This window comes from Pseudophryne corroboree, chromosome 7 (genome assembly GCF_028390025.1).
Source record: "Pseudophryne corroboree isolate aPseCor3 chromosome 7, aPseCor3.hap2, whole genome shotgun sequence".
NCBI lineage: Eukaryota > Metazoa > Chordata > Amphibia > Anura > Myobatrachidae > Pseudophryne > Pseudophryne corroboree.
The window spans coordinates 319,897,641-319,915,769 of NC_086450.1; the positions used below are offsets into that span (position 1 = coordinate 319,897,641).

The following is an 18,129-nucleotide window of genomic DNA, read 5'->3' on the forward strand; positions in this document are numbered from 1 at the left end:
TAGGGCCCGGGTGCTCCCAGATAGGGGGTCTTTCTGCTGTTTAAATTACTTTTACGTTAAATAATGATAAGATCTGCCGGGGAATGAGAATGTTATAAATGCTGCACCCGCTGGTTACTTTCTAAAATCAATGGACAGAAATGATGCAGCCAACTCTAAACACAATAATAATGGGAACATCTTGATATAATTTACAGGGGTAGGCACCATGTAAAACCTTCATTAAATTTACATGCTCAGATTTAAAAAATTAGTTTGAAGAGGCAAGGGATTGGAACAGACAAAACCCTTACACATTTGTTCAGGTAACATCTCGTCAAGTGGTATATATTTAACAAAAAAAAAAAAATCCATCTCCTATTTTCTATTGTACCTTTTGATTGTACTGGCTGTCTTTCCATTCTGATAAAGAACAGAGTTCCAGCTCCCTCACTGCAAAGCTGAAAGGGTGTGATATGCTATATCTGCTGAATAAGCGTTCCTCTCCAATCTTCAGTGCTGATGAAATGTTTACCTTAATTAGAAAAAAAGAAAAAAAATGTTATTACACATTAGAACCAAGGGGGTCATTCCGAGTTGATCGCTTGCTAGCTATGTTTTGCAGCGCTGTGAACAGATAGTCGCCGACTATAGGGGAGTGTATTTTTGCTTTGCAAGCGTGCGATCGCATGTGCAGCCGAGCACTACAAAAAAGTTTTGTGCAGTTTCTGAGTAGCTCAGAACTTACTCAGCTGCTGCGATCACTTCAGCCTGTTCTTGTCCGGAATTGACGCCAGACACCCGCCCTGCATTAACTTGTACCCACCTGCGTTTTTCCAAACACTCCCAGAAAATGGTCAGTTGCCACCCACAAACGCCCTCTTCCTGTCAATCTCCTTGCGGTCGGCTGTGCGAATGGATTCTTCGTTAAATCCATCATTCAGCAACGATCCGCTTCGTACCCGTATGATGCGCCTGCGCATTGCGGTGCATACGCATGCGCAGTAGTGACCTGATCACAGTGCAGTGAAAATCCTAGTGTGCGATCAGGTTGGAATGACCCCCAAAAGTACAATTTTCCCAGTTCTGGTATTGTGTACAGACAGGGCTGGTTCTAGATACTATTGCTCCTAGTGTGAACAACAAAAATGTGCCACCCCCACCCTCTCCCTTTCCCCCCGGATAAAAGGGGGCATGGCCTCACTGCAAGGGGTGTGACCTTGCACAAAAAGACTACTTTACAACCCAGTTTTGCGCCCTGCACCACCATGCATTGGCCACAACAGGGGGAAAAAATACACACTGGCCCAGACAGGAAAATAAACAAACACATTGGCCCCAACAGGAAAGCAAAAAACTAAACACATTGGCTGCCACAGTAGATAATAAATATAGCACTATATACCTGCTCCCCCTGTACATATAACACTATTCACCTAACCCCATGTACATATAGCACTACACAACTGTCTCGCCCTGTACATACACATACACACACGCAACCCCCCTAGTATGTTATGCCCTCGACTCCCCTCTGTGCTTACTGGTCTCATGAGATTGAGAACGACCAGCACATGGCCCGCACATGTACTGTAGCTCTGGCCCAGCATCTGCATCAGCAGGGGTCAGCCAGGACAATGCACACTCTCATCACAGTTCTGGGGGGTAGGGAGATGCTGGGCTCCTCCAGGCCAGGTTGCAGTGCAATCTTTTATCGGGACCCCAGTGTTTAAGAGGTGGATCCCCTGCTGGCAGCTGTGTGACTGTTGTGTGAGGAGCAGAGCCTGTGCGAGCCAGCCAGCTGCCTGCCTGCCCACGGAGTGCTGGAGATAGGCGCCAGGTGCCCTACCCCCATCTGGCTCCAGATCCTCCCCACACGAAGGAGATGGGTGCACCGTTAGCAAAACATGCACCACAGCGTACATCCGCCAATAGGTATTACAGCAGAGGGTTTGTTGTGTGACTGCACTGGCCACAGGAGCGTCCTGTGCAATTGCATGACTTGCCTGCCCCTAGAAACGATCCTCTGTACAGATGTGTCCTCCCTTACTGAACATCCATATGTCATAAGGCGTGAGACGCCCTGCGCAACTGAGAAGCTCTCAGAGGAATAGCATACTGTTTTCTTCTTTACATTTGATGCCTTATTTGCATTGCAGAATCAACGCAAAGCCAGTGACAGTGTGTTGGAGATGCTAAGCTGTGACTTTAACTACATAGGAATTTGTTTTATTCACATACAAAGTCACAGTTAAAGCACAACGGAACTTGGCATGGGGAAAAGGCATGTAAGCCACCGAATGGTTGGTGGTTTGAACCCATTCTGCATCCTAGGACGCAGCATGGGATCACTAGTGCAGCAGGAGGCATCTGCATGTAATAGACGCCTCCTGCTGCTTCTACATACAGCGCTATCACTGCTGCTTCCAAGGAAGCAGCAGTGATAGCTAAACCAACCGCACCTGAATGACCCCCTAAGTGAAGCAGTAGCTAGACATGGGGGCAGACAGAAAGTAGCCAAGAACTTGATTTATTTGGGAATAATAAAACACACAATATTCTATTTGAGGTATTTTATCAATATTATATTGAATAAAATCTTTCAGAGCTCTTCACGTTGTACTGACAAGAGGGCACTGTGCGGGCAAGAGGGTACTGCCATATGCTCAGTGCAGTGGAAAGTAAGGCAACATCGTGGTGTAGGAATTATGGAGCAGAATTTAGCAGATCCATAAAATGGATCTATCAGAAGTACTTAAGATGTGCTACTATCTGGGCACCTTGCTTGCAGCACTATGGGCCTGATTCTGAGCCGGATGCAAAATGGCGGGTGTTTGCATGATGATGTGCAAGCCTAATATACTCTGATATACATATGCCAGTTTCCCTAGGACTAATGTGGGGATCCATAGGGCTAATGCGATGGTTCATGTGGATACTCCGCCCACTGTCTTTCCGTCCACAGCCACAACCGCCATCATCAGTATCGGCAATTGCACCGGACCATCGGTGGGTGCAAGAGATCTGTCAGACACAGGCTTCCCTCCTCCCTAAGTACAAGGCAGAATAGCACAGCAGTGTATAGATACATGTCCATGACACTGCCACACGACAGAACAGCTCCATATGATCACATCTTTGTGCTCATAACGCTGCATTTGCAGCCGAGTACAGAGATCTAACCAAAAAATCAGGAGATAGTGTCTCCTGATACAATTGGGCGCTATGCACTCACCTAGAGTGTATATTTAGGGTTATAATATTTGTTTATTACTAAACACCTATATATTATTAATCATAAGAGAAATGATTATTATATCATAATATTTACTTATGCAGCTTCCAATGGCAATCTGGATGCCTAGCGACAAGAATACATAAAAAATGTTTGTAATACCAAACACTTAGGGAGCGCTTTATAAACACTTAAATTTAATTCACATAATAATATAAATGACATTAATTTATTAAAAAACAGAAGTAGACACAGTGAATATTGCAATATTGTTTAAATATGGATAACTGATATAAAATATCCAATGCTGCAGTCCACTCAGAGCCGGCCCTAACCAATATGATGCCCTAGGCAAGATTTTGGCTGGTGCCCCCTAGCACAACTGCTGGTTCCGCCTCTGACCTTGCACCTCTTTCCCAGCACTATCACCCCTCACCCGTAGCAGTCCTTATTTTGGTGTTTGTACCCCCTATATTTTAAATAGGAACAGTTCGCACATTTGGCGCACAGACCAAAAAGGGGTGTGTTTTTGCTGACAAGGGGCATGGCCACACAATAGTAACCCCAATTCCAATTACCCCACACAGTACTGCAACTTTATTCACATTTGATCATGCGATAGTGTCCATAATTCATATTAAATCCCACAGTAGTACTACTTTACCTTAAAAGTTACTCCTCACAGTAGAGCCCCTTATTCACATTACATCACACTGAATTGCTCCTTATTCACATTACACCACACCCTATTGCTCTTTATTCACATTAGACGACACAGTAGTGCCCTTTCTATATGCAACGCCACATAGAGCACCTTATACACATAATGCCATACATTAGTAATGCATTTATACACATAATTCCACACAGTAACGCCTCTTACACATATGAGACACATTATTAATGTCCTTATAAACATAATGCGCCTTACACATTATGACAACCTTTATTAATGCCCTTTCACAAATAATGTCCCTTACACATATGCCGCACATTATTAATGCCCTTATACACATAATGACACACATAGTGCCCCCTACACATTTGCTGCACATTATTAGTGCCCCTATACACATAATGACACACGCGATTCTTTGGCAGAGTGGAGGAACTTGGAAACAGTGCAGGAGAGGTGGGAAACATTCAAATGTGCAATATTGAAGGCAACAGACCTTTGTATCAAAACTGTTAGGAAAAACACAAGGAAAAGGAAGCCAGTGTGGTTTGCAAAAGAAGTAGCAAATATTGTGAGAGCAAAAAAGATGGCTTTTAGGAAATATAAGCAGACACAAAATAATGAAGACAAAAAGATATATCTTGTTAGACAGAAGGAGACAAAGAAGGTTATCAGATGTGCAAAGGCACAAGCTGAGGAGAAAATGGCCCAGTCAGTGGGTAAAGGAGGCAAAACTTTTTTTAGGTATATAAGCGAAAAGAGAAAAACAAAAGGCGGAATTATAAAACTAAAGACGGACACTGGGAGTCTTGTTGAAGGAGACAATTTAATAGCAGATCATCTTAATGATTATTTTTGCTCAGTATTTACTACTGAAAGAGAGGGGAAGGGGCCACAGTTAAGTTGCAGGGATATTCAGGAAAATGAAACAAGTACATTTACAGAGGAGAAGGTCCTAACAGAACTCTCAAAGCTGAAAGTGGACAAATCTATGGGGCCAGATGGGATACATCCAAGGATACTAAAAGAACTTAAAGAGGTGCTGGTAGCACCATTGACAGAATTATTCAACCAGTCATTAGCTACAGGAGTAATTCCAGGGGACTGGAAAAGAGCAAACGTAGTCCCACTGCACAAAAGTGGAAGCAAGGAAGAGGCAAACAACTACAGACCAGTGAGTCTTACATCAGTAGTAGGGAAATTGATGGAAACACTCTTAAAAGAAAGAGTTGTAGATTATCTCAAATCCGGCAATTTACTGGATCCCAAACAGCATGGATTCACTGGGGGGAGATCATGTCAAACAAATCTTATTGACTTTTTTGATTGTGTGACTAAAGTGATGGATAAAGGTGGAGCCATGGATATAGCTTATCTAGACTTTAGTAAGGCTTTTGACACAGTTCCACATTGCAGACTGCTAAATAAACTTGAAAGTTTGGGATTGGATATTAGGATTATTGAATGGATAAGATCTTGGTTGAAGGATAGAAAACAGAGAGTTGTGGTAAATGGAGTGCATTCACAGGAGGGAAATGTTACCAGTGGAGTACCCCAGGGATCTGTACTTGGACCAGTGCTTTTTAATATATTTATTGGTGACATTGCAAATGGCATTAAAGGGAAAGTATGCCTTTTTGCAGATGACACAAAGGTATGCAACAGGGTAGACACACCAGGTGGGGTAAAACAAATGATTGAGGATCTAGGTAGACTAGAGGAATGGTCAAGAGTCTGGCAATTACAGTTTAATGCCAAAAAATGCAAAATCATGCACTTGGGTCTCAAAAATCCTAAAGCTAAATACAGTATTAATGGCACTATACTGGAAACTACTGAGGAGGAAAGGGATCTAGGAGTTACTATTTCAGATGACTTAAAGGCAGGTAAGCAATGCAACAAGGCAATGAGGAAAGCTAGTCAGATGCTTGGCTGCATTGGGAGAGGAATCAGCAGCAGAAAGAAAGAAGTAATAATGCCACTGTATAGGTCATTGGTACGGCCTCATCTAGAATACTGTATTCAGTTCTGGAGGCCATATCTTCAAAAGGATATTAATACATTAGAAACTGTACAAAGGAGGGCAACTAAAATGGTGCATGGCCTATATCACAAAACATACCCAGAAAGACTAAGAAATCTCAATATGTATAGTTTGGAGCAGAGAAGGGAAAGGGGGGACATGATAGAAACTTTCAAATATATCAAGGGTTTCAACAAAGTCCAGGAGGGAAACATTCTCCAAATGAAGAGAAGCAAAAGGACACGAGGACATGCACTGAGACTGGAGGGGGGGAGGTTCAGGGGAAATTTGCGGAAAAATTATTTCACAGAAAGGGTAGTGGACAAGTGGAATAGCCTCCCATCAGAGGTGGTAGAGGCTAAGACAGTAGAGCAATTTAAACATGCATGGGATAGACATAAGGATATCCTTACAAAGAAATAAGGATCAAATAAGGTTAGAGATAAAAAATAATATAAAAAAAAAAAAAGGGCAGACTAGATGGGCCAAGTGGTTCTTATCTGCCGACAAATTCTATGTTTCTATACAGTACTACCCTGTTACACATATGCCGCACATTATTAATTCCCTTATACACATAATGACACACATAGTGCCCCTTACACATGTTGCACATTATTAATGCATTTTTACATAACACACATAATGCTCCTTACACATATTCCGAACAATACTGCACAACCAACCCACTCACATGCACACAGCACTCACACTGCCACTAACACTGTGACCTCTGCCTCTGCTTGGATACAGATGTGTCCTCATAAATCTTGCCTCAATGCTAACGTTGGGCACCTTTTTTTAATGAAAATGCATCTTATTTGCATTGCTATGTGGCTAGGATGCACAAGCAGCTTCTGCTGATTAAAATTATATGCAGTATGCCTATATACAGCGTGAGACTGTGGCTGTATCTGCATATGAAATGGTACACACAGAATATAGGCATGTCGCATATCATTTTAATCAGCAGAAGCTGCTGATGCCCCTAGGCATATCAAATGCCCTAGGCAATTGCCTAGTTTGCCTATACCTATGGCCGGCTCTGAGTCCACTTTAATATTTTTAGATTATGTCCAAGGTATTTGGCACGCTGGTATAATAAGCACAGACAGTCCCAACTTGTAGAGTGTTATAATAGTGGGTACATTATGCTCACCCCTTGTATTTGTATGGCCAGTCCTTATACGATATTTGATATTGAAGCTGATTCCCGTCGATGGCAGAGAGTACAGAGATCTGTCTGATTCCGCCCCAACATGTCCCCATCATTCCTTAGATTATACCTCTGTTTATCAGAATGGCTTGGAGATGACCACAGGTATGAGATGTGTAATCTGGCATCCACCTGTTGCATAGCACTATTGCGCAGAGTGGATCTCTATAGTGAGCTTACATTACAGAGAATGGCAGACTAAATTACAGGTACACACATGTAAGTTCCAAAAGGAAATGAAGTGGCACCAGTCTTTGTGTAGAGTTCCATGAGACAACTATAGGCACCTAATAATGCAGCAGGACAATCAATTGCCATTACTTCCTCTAAAGGTATGATTTACTATTATTACGTACATGCAGATGCCAGATACAGTATTACAGCCAATACTGTTTTACTGCTTAGTTAATCTGGTGATATAAGACACATAATAAATAATATTACAGATTAAGTAATTTTTTGATATGGGCGAAGGCATACCTGGTTTTTGTTGCTCCAGCCAATGATAAAATAATCCTGATGGTTGTATGTTGAATGCTCTATGTTGATGCTGACATTGGCTTGTCGCAGAGCTGACAACACAAGGGACTGAGCAAACTCACCTGAAACACAAAATCATTTCCTGTCTGGCTTAAACATTGAGAGAGATAGAGACGGTTCATGGGATGGGGAGGGACATGGGATGGTGGATTAACAGAGAAAAAAAGGAACAATAGCTAGCAATATTGCAAACGACGGGTCCAAAATACTAAAATTATTATAATTTACAGTCAAACCTCTCAGCTGGCACTGCTGTTGTGGGTATAATGGCTATGGGTCTGATTCAGTTGCTGGCTTTGGCATGCCCCTCCCTAACGCTACCACCCCCAAATAGCCGCAGCCTGTCAATCAGGCTGTGAGTTCTCCAACAGTGCGACCGAAGCCGCAGCAGCTAACTGGTGTTTGTATGCTAATGCATTAGCATGTGCAATTGTCTAGACCACAGGTTCTCAAACTCAGTCCTCAGGACCCCTCACAGTGCATGTTTTGCAGGTCTCCTCACAGAATCGCAAGTAAAATAATTAGCTCCACCTGTGGACCTTTTAAAATGTGTCAGTGAGTAATTAATACAGCTGTGCACTTGCTGGGTTACCTGAAAAACATGTACTGTGTGGGGTCCTGAGGACCGAGTTTGAGAACCTATGCTCTAGACTGTAGAGCTGCTATTATTAACACGTAAAGCTGCTGCCCAGAAATGAAAAGAAGCGACCACCAGAGCTACTGTATCACAAACTCATTCCAAACTGTAAACACAATTGCAGCCTATACGCAAAAGAGGAACATTGGAGTTAAGGGTTGGTCTATGGCTACGCAGTCTGAACACAGCAGTAGTGACCCAGACGCCATGTTTTTGCACATTTGATCTCGCAGCTGTCAAAGTCAGAAAAATATCACGATGCACACTGCCATATTTGCACCTCATACAGGTCCGCGCTGCGCATGCGTGCGCTCTCCCGTGCGTGCGCATACTCGCTGTTGCGGGCACCCGCAGGCGCACGGTATGTGCATTTACGGTAGAGTTCATGCGTTCGTAGCGTGCGACTCAATCGTTACATATTTTCACTATATAATGTATTTTGTAGATTATGGTCCCTTTGATAGAATCTGAAAGTTTGGTTAATGTAGCATGTTCGTGGACAGAGAAATCCCTCTTTGTTTGATACGAAGGGTCAGACAGGAGTAATACAGTGGTGTTTAGTATCCATCGGAAGAATATTTAATTAGCAATATTCCGGTGTTGGTTTGAAGCGGATTAATCGCTCGTGCGAATAGTTATGGACATAAGAAGTTTATGTCCATTTACTATTATTTGCACTTACTTATCCATGCGGCGGGAAACCCAGTTTCCCACCCACCTGAGCAGTTGGAAATTGTCACAGCCCACCTGTATGAATCAACCTATGACCTTTTGTTATAATGCGAGGAGGAATTCCTGTGTCCAATGAACAATGAGATTGTAGGGACCATTGAATTGTATTGTGTGTGGGGCATAAATAGACAAGCCGATCACATCCAGCTCACTCTTCAACGGTTCTCATTGCTGATAATCGGGAGCTGGATGTCCAGAGGCGCATGCGATCGTTCCCCTTTGTGCGTAAGTTTTCTCCGCAATCATATTGTCTTTCTTGTTATTATGGGCCATATCTCTCTCTCTCTCTCTTCTCCTCTTTCTCTCATTTTCCCTTAAACGTAATTGTATTGTATTTACTGTGTAGTTATCTGGTTAGTTAGTCTATGTTATATTGTAGTGTATGACTTGTATTGTATTATTCTTTTTCTCAAGTATAACATTCATATAAGGCGTTAGACCCTAAGTACGGTAGTTGTGTATTTATTATAGTGTTAAGTATTCACAGAGCGTCGGTGACGCTCAAACAGCTTTTAAGTTAATAAGGTTACACTGTGTTGCATCTACACCCTATCTCTACACAAAGGTTTTACTGCATATTACATTGTTTATGGTTTAGAGATAAAGGTTTAACATTGTGAGCGTCTGCGCCGCTGGTGATCTCCTCGTGGTCCCGAGCGTCCGCTACCCTATAGCAAACCATTACGTTAGTCAGCAGCCAATAGCGTGCCTGCCTGTGATCTCTTGGCCGTGAGCGAACGTGACGCTTGAGCGTCTCGACCTCAGCTAAGCGATTGCTACGCAACGTGCGTACCCTTACGGTACTCCATACGTCAATAGCGTACAGTGTTCTTAGGCCTCTTAAAGGGTTTTAAATAAGATAAATATTTTGCTTTATCAATTGGCGGCTCGTCCTGTCCTTCACATATCTCTGCTAGGTAATTTCAGCAGACATTATCCAGCAGCAAAGGGTGGGAGGTCATATTCCTCGTAGTGCTGTTTGGATAAGCGTCTGCTTCGCTTAGTAAAGGGTGCTGAAGGAATCCGGAACCGGAGGTAAGAACAAAACGCTAGTGTCTTTTAAAACTGTTTATTTCTGTCTTGCGTACGCACGCACGCACATTTCTGCATGTCTTTTTCATTCGTGTATTTTCATATCACTCTCCTGTTTGCCATTTTATAATTGATAAAACGTGCTAAGAGAGATTTGTCGCTATTTCATAGTTAAAGTGTAAATGTAATATATAATGGGATAAAGTGTAAAGCCCACACGCAACTCTACCTACGGTATAAGGAGAGATTGGTGTGTTGCGCGGTAGACGATCGAGGATCATCTACATTGATAAACGTGTTAGTTGTGTTACGGTGGATATTTGCTTTGCGTACACGTGTCTCTAACAAAGGGTGAGACTCGCGTACGCAACTCAAAGGCCGACGCACGCAGCGTAAATTACGCAACGGAGCGTCCGGGTACGCCCACGTAGCTCAAATCACACGGTAGTCTTATCGTAACAGGCGAAAAGGTGGCAACGCGATAAATAGCGCAAGTTTATTTTAGTGTCCGAAATTTAGACTAACAGATCCTTCTCCAAATTCACAACACATCTGGTTTAAAGAAAATTTCTGCGCAGAAATAGAAATAGAAACAAAAGTGTACATGTGGTGAGTGAGTGTTTTGTATATATAAGTTTATACAATTTTCCAGGTTGAACCACAAGAAGTCGAGTTCTCGCAGAGGTACATGCATGTAAGTGTCGTACATGGTGGCGAGGGAGGCATCCTTTGTTAAATATAAAATTTGAGCAGTAGAGTATAGTAGACCAGGAGGTCATACTACAGACCAGGAGGTCCAGGTACAGCAGACTAAGAAGTCTGCCATAAATAAGAGAAAAGGGCACAACCCAGGGGGTTGGTGCAAAACCCATATAGGCCAATAAAGCTCTGGCTGAAGGAATTCGCAGCCGAAATTTTCGATTCCACTGGTCGCTCAGCACATAAGATTAGTTGCTTATGTGCTGAACGATTGTACCGCACGTAATTGTGTGCATTAGTTAATCTGACCAGTACCATTTGTGTACGAACCCGGTCATAAAACTATTTGTACATTCTGACGTGATTTGTGTAATTTTTTATTTTCTGAAGGGAAGTTCGCTGGTCACTCAGGAATTGTCCAACAACCAATAGTTACTGGAAAGAGTAAGTGTTCTGCGGATATCCCTCGCATGTTCCAGTAAATAGAGGTTCATAGGGGCCCTGGGTCGAGTACGCCAGCGCTAAGGCAGTGTGTAGGTCGTATTGGTCGGCGTGGGCGAGTGAGTGGGGTACTCGGAAAACCGCCACCGTCAGCCTATCGTGAACATTTTGGTTTTTGTAAGGGTTCGCTGAAGACCCTGATTGAAGGTCAGAGGTGGTGAAAGCAACGCCTGCAAGTTATGGGGGCCAATTGTTCAGGAAGGGGACGATCAACCTCGGTTCGGGTTGATTCAGTAAATCGACCAGTCGGGTCGGCAAGGTACGTAATGTGTGAAAAATATGGTTCACATACAGAGGTTTTATGTGATGAATGGGAGAGAATGACAGTGCATGACGGGGAGAAATTCCCAAGAGTAGGTAGCTTTAGCCCAGAAGTGTTGCAAAATTTAAGGAGGAGGATATGTCTCATTAAATCAACAAAGAGACGAATCCAACATTATGATTATTTGCAGTTATGGCAACAGGAGGGTGAAATACAGAGAGGTTTGGCTCTGGCGGCGGGATCTAATCCTATCAAGAAATTGATAGCGACGGCCCCGCCGCCACCATACATATCAGGAGAGAAGTTGGTCGCGGAGAATGACGCATTAGGGTGTAACAAACAAACACTTAGCAACTGTGTAAATGTTAATAAGTTAACAAATGCAAGTATTAACCCGTGCAAGTTGTACCCTGTTTTGAACTTTCCCCAGGAGTGTGATCAAGAGGACGAATCGGCAACAATATCGGCGCTCTCTCTAGCAGCCACCATAGCAGAGACAACAGTAGGCACGGCTCCACCCACGAGATTAGTAACAAAAGCCCCTAGCGGAGGGATAGGTGAGGTCGTATCTACAGGTAAGTACGGCACCATACACTATGCTGAAACCATTTCACCACAGGCTGTAGAATCTACACAGAATGATGTTAGTAGACTTAATCCTGTTAGGGTAATAGCAGTGCCAAATGGGAAAACTGACACAACAGGAATCACTCCTGTTAGGAACATTGCCATGTACAGCCCATTTTCCCGAAAGGAATTAAGAACCATAGTGTCAGAATTCCCTGACCCTAGGAAAGACTTAGTTGCTAGCCAGAAATACATCAGAGACCTAGGGAACACTTTAGAGCCCAATAACAAAGACTGGCAGATATTGCTGAGGGCATGTTTACCCTCCAATGTCGACGCAGCTCAATTTTTAGCTGACTGTGGATTAGATCAGGATGTACCTCTTACAGATGTGTACAACAAAGATAACGTAAAAAGAATAAGTTTACAGTTAAAGGAGTATTTCCCAGCGGTAGTTAAGTGGAACAAGATTTTCTCCATTAAACAGAAAGAGTCAGAAACTGCTGCAGAATATTTTCACAGGGCATTACTAGAAATGGCAAAATACACAGGTATAGAGGACATTAAAACAAACATAAACCATCGAGAAGTAGCAGTATCTGTGCTAATGGATGGTTTAAAAGACACATTAAAGACAAGGGTACAGACCACGCAACCATGTTGGCGAGGTCTGTCGGTGGCTACTTTGAGAGAGGCTGCTATTGATCACGACCGGAATATCACCCGACACAGGGAGTCACAAGGTGATAAGTTAATGGCCATAAGTATACAGGCCCTGACCACAAGGCAGCCTTTGTATAAATCACCAAACCCTGTGGGTAAGTCAAATGTGGTAACTTGTTTTTCTTGTCATAGACAGGGACACATGGCACGAGACTGTAGAGTGAAAAATTCACAAAACTCATATCAACCCCCTAGACAACGACACGACACACGACATTGGGAGCAGGGTCCGCAGAAACGGAGTTATGAGCCACATGCAGGGGAAACAAAAAGATACCCCCCCGAACAGAGACTGGCAAGCCTCTGGCAGTTCCCATTTAACCCCTTCACAAGTAGTTGCTGCCAGCGGGATTCAGGGAGGTCACCATACCCAATAGGGGTGTGGCCATACCTGTAATCTGCAGCCAGTAAAATTGATTGCAAGTCTTGGGAGTGAACCTGAAATTGCAATTAATGTAGCTGGTAAAACATTAAACTTCCTTGTAGATACAGGGGCGGCCAAATCAGTGATAAATTCAACAGTGGGCATGAGAACCACTGGTAAGACAATTCCAGCCATGGGAGTAACGGGAGTAGTCCAGCACTACCCTGTTAGCAAACCAGCCGAGATTACAGTAGGGCCTTTACATACCAAGCATTCCTTTTTGCTGGCTGCATCGGCGCCGACTAATCTCCTGGGAAGAGACTTATTGTGTAAAATGGGGTGCGTCATCTATTGTACTCCTGAAGGTGTATTCTTGGACATACCTGAGAATCACGCTCAGGAAGTGCAAGACATGTTAGACTCCCCATCAAAATTAATGTCACATACCATTATGACAAATAGGACTCCATCCCAAGTAGAAGAAATGACATCCCAGATACCAGAGTCACTTTGGACTAAAGATGGAAAGGACACTGGATTGATCGCAAACGTATCTCCGGTAGTTGTGCAAGTAAAAGATGGTAGGATAGCTCCAAAAATCCCACAGTACCCTCTGAAGCCAGAGGTGGAGTTAGGAGTTTACCCAGTAATAGAGCGCTTGCTACAACAGGGCATTCTGGTAAGAACGTCCAGCACTGCCAATAGTCCCATCTTCCCTGTTAAAAAGAGTGGGGGGAGGGGTTACAGGCTAGTGCAGGATCTAAGGGGGATTAACAAAATAGTTGAGAGTCAGTTCCCCGTAGTGCCAAATCCAGCTGTCATCCTTATGCAAATCCCTCCCACCGCGAAATTTTTCACTGTTATTGACCTCTGCTCCGCTTTCTTTTCGGTACCTCTGCACCCTGACAGCCAATATTTGTTTGCATTCACATACAGAGGAGTCCAATACACATGGACTCGATTACCACAAGGTTTCATAGACAGTCCAAGTATATTTTCCCAGGCTTTGCATGATTGTCTACAGTCTTTCCAACCAGAGAGTGGATCAGTATTAATACAGTACGTGGATGATCTACTACTGTGTTCTGATTCATTGGAAGCATCCCTGAAGGATACGAAACAGCTCCTGTTTCATCTTTCAGACACAGGACACAAGGTTTCCAAAGACAAGTTGCAATTATGCCAAACTAAGGTAAAATATTTGGGACACTGTCTAACACAAGGACTGAGACACCTGACCACTGATAGAATTCAAGCAATTAGAGACATGACTCTGCCACAAACCCAGCAACAGATCAGAACATTTTTAGGAATGTGTGGGTATTGCCGTAACTGGATCCCAGGGTTTTCCATTCTAGCGTTACCTTTGCAGGAGATGGTCTCCTCAAACAAACCTGATCGGATTTCGCATACAGACGAGTCCGAGATGGCATTTGAGAGACTTAAACAGTGCCTAACGCAGGCACCAGCATTAGGTATGCCAGACTATGGGAAACCCTTTGAGCTGTACGGAACAGAAAGTGCTGGTTGCGCGGCAGGCGTCTTAACCCAAAAGCACGGTGATGCCAGCAGGCCAGTAGCATACTACAGCGCTCAGCTAGACACGGTAGCGCGATCCCTCCCCACATGCTTGCGAAGTGTTGCTGCGATAGCATTGCTAGTAACGAAAAGCGAAGATGTAGTGCTAGGTCACAACCTCACAATTCATACACCACATGCAGTGTCAGCCTTGCTAAATTCTGCCCAAACCAGGCACGTCTCATCAGCGCGGTTTACAAGATGGGAATTGGCACTAATGGCCCCCGTAAACATCACCATAAGGAGATGCAGTGCATTAAATTCTGCAACATATCTCCCAGGTGTGCCTGGACAGGCACAAAGGGTGGAGGATGAGAGTGGTGGGGAAGGAGAATTTAATACAAAGGAGGACACACATGATTGTATGGAATATTTGACCCAAAATTTTACCGCAAGGCCTGACATCAGTGACAACCCACTGGAAGATGTAGATCTAACTTTCTACACGGACGGTAGTTGTCACAGACAGTCAGACTCGGGAGACTTGTGTACTGGATACGCAGTCGTAGATGACCAAGGCACCATAGAAGCGGAACCGCTAGGCCCACCTCACTCAGCCCAGGTTGCTGAACTGGTCGCCCTAACCAGAGCATGTGAATTGGCTAAGGGCAAATCAGCCAATATCTACACCGACTCTAGATACGCATTCGGGGTAGTCCATGATTTCGGAGCCCTATGGCGCCTCAGAAATTTCATGACGGCAGCTGGTACACCGGTAGCGCATGCAGCTCACATCAAAAGGCTTCTAACAGCGATACAGGAACCCGACAGAGTGGCTGTTATCAAGTGTAAAGCACACACATATAGCCAAGACCCAGTATCACTTGGTAACAGCCGAGCAGACGAAGCAGCTAAGTTAGCAGCTGGTACCCCCAGACAGACAGACACCACACAACTGATGGTATTTAATACCATCAACACACAGAAGCTGTGTGAGATGCAAAATTTGTGTTCCACACAGGAAAAGGCAGTCTGGAAGGCAAAGGGATATGGCCAGGAGTCCTCAGGACTCTGGACGGATGGACAAGGTAAACCGGTGGCCCCCAGAGCATATCTCCCATGTTTAGCTGAGGCAGCTCACGGGCTGACTCATCTGGGCAAGGAAGGAATGTGCAAGTTGGTAAGAGCATATTGGTGCGCCCCAGGATTTTCATCTCATGCAAGTAAGAGAGCAATGTCATGCCTTACCTGTTTGAGAAAGAACATCGGAAAGGCAATACCAACAGAACCATCCCATATCCCACCTGCAGGCGGCCCTTTCCAGGTAATACAGATTGACTTCATTCAATTACCCCCTTGTCGAAATTTGAAATATGTACTTGTTTGTATAGATGTTTTCTCAAATTGGGTCGAAGCATTTCCTGCGGCCACAAATACCGCTATGTTTACTGCTAAGAAAATTGTGCAGGAATTTGTATGTAGATATGGTATCCCTAGAATAATTGAAAGTGATAGGGGTACCCATTTTACAGGTGATGTCTTTCAAGGAATGTGTAAGTTGATGGGAATTGATAGCAAGCTGCACACTCCATACCGTCCACAGGCGAGTGCGAAGGTGGAAAGAGTGAACAGCACTATTAAAAATAAACTGAGCAAAGTTATGGCAGAAACAGGATTGACATGGCCAGAAGCTTTACCCATTGTACTGTACAGCATCAGAACCACTCCCAGGTCCCCTCTTAATCTGTCTCCCTTTGAAATCTTGTTTGGTCGACAACCGCATGTTATGATTAACCCTCAGGATGATTTGAAGTGTAACAATGAAGTGACTGTAAAGTACCTGGTTAATATGAGTAAACAGCTAAGGAACCAAAATGACAATCTGAAGCTAGTGATTCCTGATTTACCAGATAGTAATTGTCATGACATTGAACCTGGGGATTATGTAATGATACGGAATTTTCTACGCTCAGGTTGCCTTATTGACAGATGGGAAGGACCATACCAAGTCTTATTGACTAGCACTACAGCATTGAAAGTTGCCGAGAGAGAGACTTGGGTTCACTCGTCCCATTGTAAGAAGGTTGCTGATCCAGAGAGGTCCCGTGATAAGGAACAGACGGTAGAGGAAGTTGTATCACTGGAGTGTCTGTTCCAGGAGGACTGAGGCAGCACCTGAGCATTGAGAATCACAAGATCAAAAGCAGTTGTCGATTCCCTGTTCCCTTTTATTGTTTTTCTCCACTTCCCATCCCCTCTCCCTCAAATTTTTTTTCCCCCTTCTCATTCTTCTTCGTTTCCTCCTAAGATGGACTTGCCTCAAGAGACTGTGATCCGGATTTTCCTGTTGACCATGATGTTGACCAGAGCAGTCTGTTCCGGCGAGAGTACCATGGAGGTCGATAGAGGTTCTGGAATGGGTTCTGATGACAGAGATGGAGGCGTAGTTTCCCAAGAACAACATAATCAACAAGCAAAGGCGAGTATCAGAAAACGATCCGATAGCATTGACCATAGAAGGAATTGTGAAGGATTGTTAGCTGAAGAAAGCTGTATCTGTAGGCTCTGTGACAATGTAGTTGAGGATGGGTGCATCAAGAAATGCCAATCCAGTTTTAATATCCACATGGACCGGCATCCCTTGAGTGACTATCACTCCTTAGTGGGTAGTGTGTTAAATCAAACAGATTGTTGGGTATGCTCTCAAGTACCTCAAGGTCATAGCAAATCAGGACTAGTACCATTTCCTTTAACGATAGGGGAGGTACTTGAGCTAAGTGGTGGGAGGCCGGTGGACAGGAGGTTTAATATCAAACCATGACCTTTTCATATAGAGCAGATAGAATGCCGACAGATACAGAGCTTATACGCCACATAGCCAGTAGAGGAAAATCTTTCCGATATAGGTATACCCTAGGAAATAGGATTACGAGAGTTGGAGAGGTATCACCAGGATACTGTGCACATATCGTACAAGCTGATACGTGTACTAGACAGATGGGAGAATTAGGGTTAGGAGATTTCACATGGAAGATGTGTAATATGGTTATGTCCTACTCCGTCCCATATGTTCTCCCCGATGATGCATATTTCATATGCGGGAGGAAGGCGTATAAGTGGCTTGCCCCAAACTCTGAAGGATTGTGTTATATTGGAAAAGTACTGCCAGAAGTAATGACTGTATCACATGCCAAAATGAAAGATATACACCGTGTTGCCCAAGCTCCTTATACTCATACCCATTACGAGCACGTAGTTAAACCGCACCTGATAGAAATAACAGAGCATCCGGCCTCTGACATGATCCATGAATCCACCGGGATTCAGTTTCTAATCGCGTTAGACATCACTCGCACCGCCAGAGGAGTGTTGAATTATAAATACATATCTGCGCTCGCAAATTTGTTAGACAATATCACAGAAAT

General features: G+C 43.8%; 1 protein-coding gene across 1 annotated transcript in view; it reads right to left on the reverse strand.

Annotated features, from left to right (window-relative positions):
- The window catches only part of LOC134945174 (uncharacterized), a 532,944-nt gene that overhangs the window by 216,569 nt on the left and 298,246 nt on the right, over nucleotides 1-18,129 (reverse strand). Inside the window, exons 42-43 of the mRNA XM_063934300.1 lie at nucleotides 7,610-7,731; nucleotides 374-514 (exon numbers count right to left, since the gene is read on the reverse strand). Of these exons, the coding sequence (XP_063790370.1) occupies nucleotides 374-514; nucleotides 7,610-7,731 (263 nt within the window). The remainder of the gene's footprint in view (nucleotides 1-373; nucleotides 515-7,609; nucleotides 7,732-18,129) is intronic.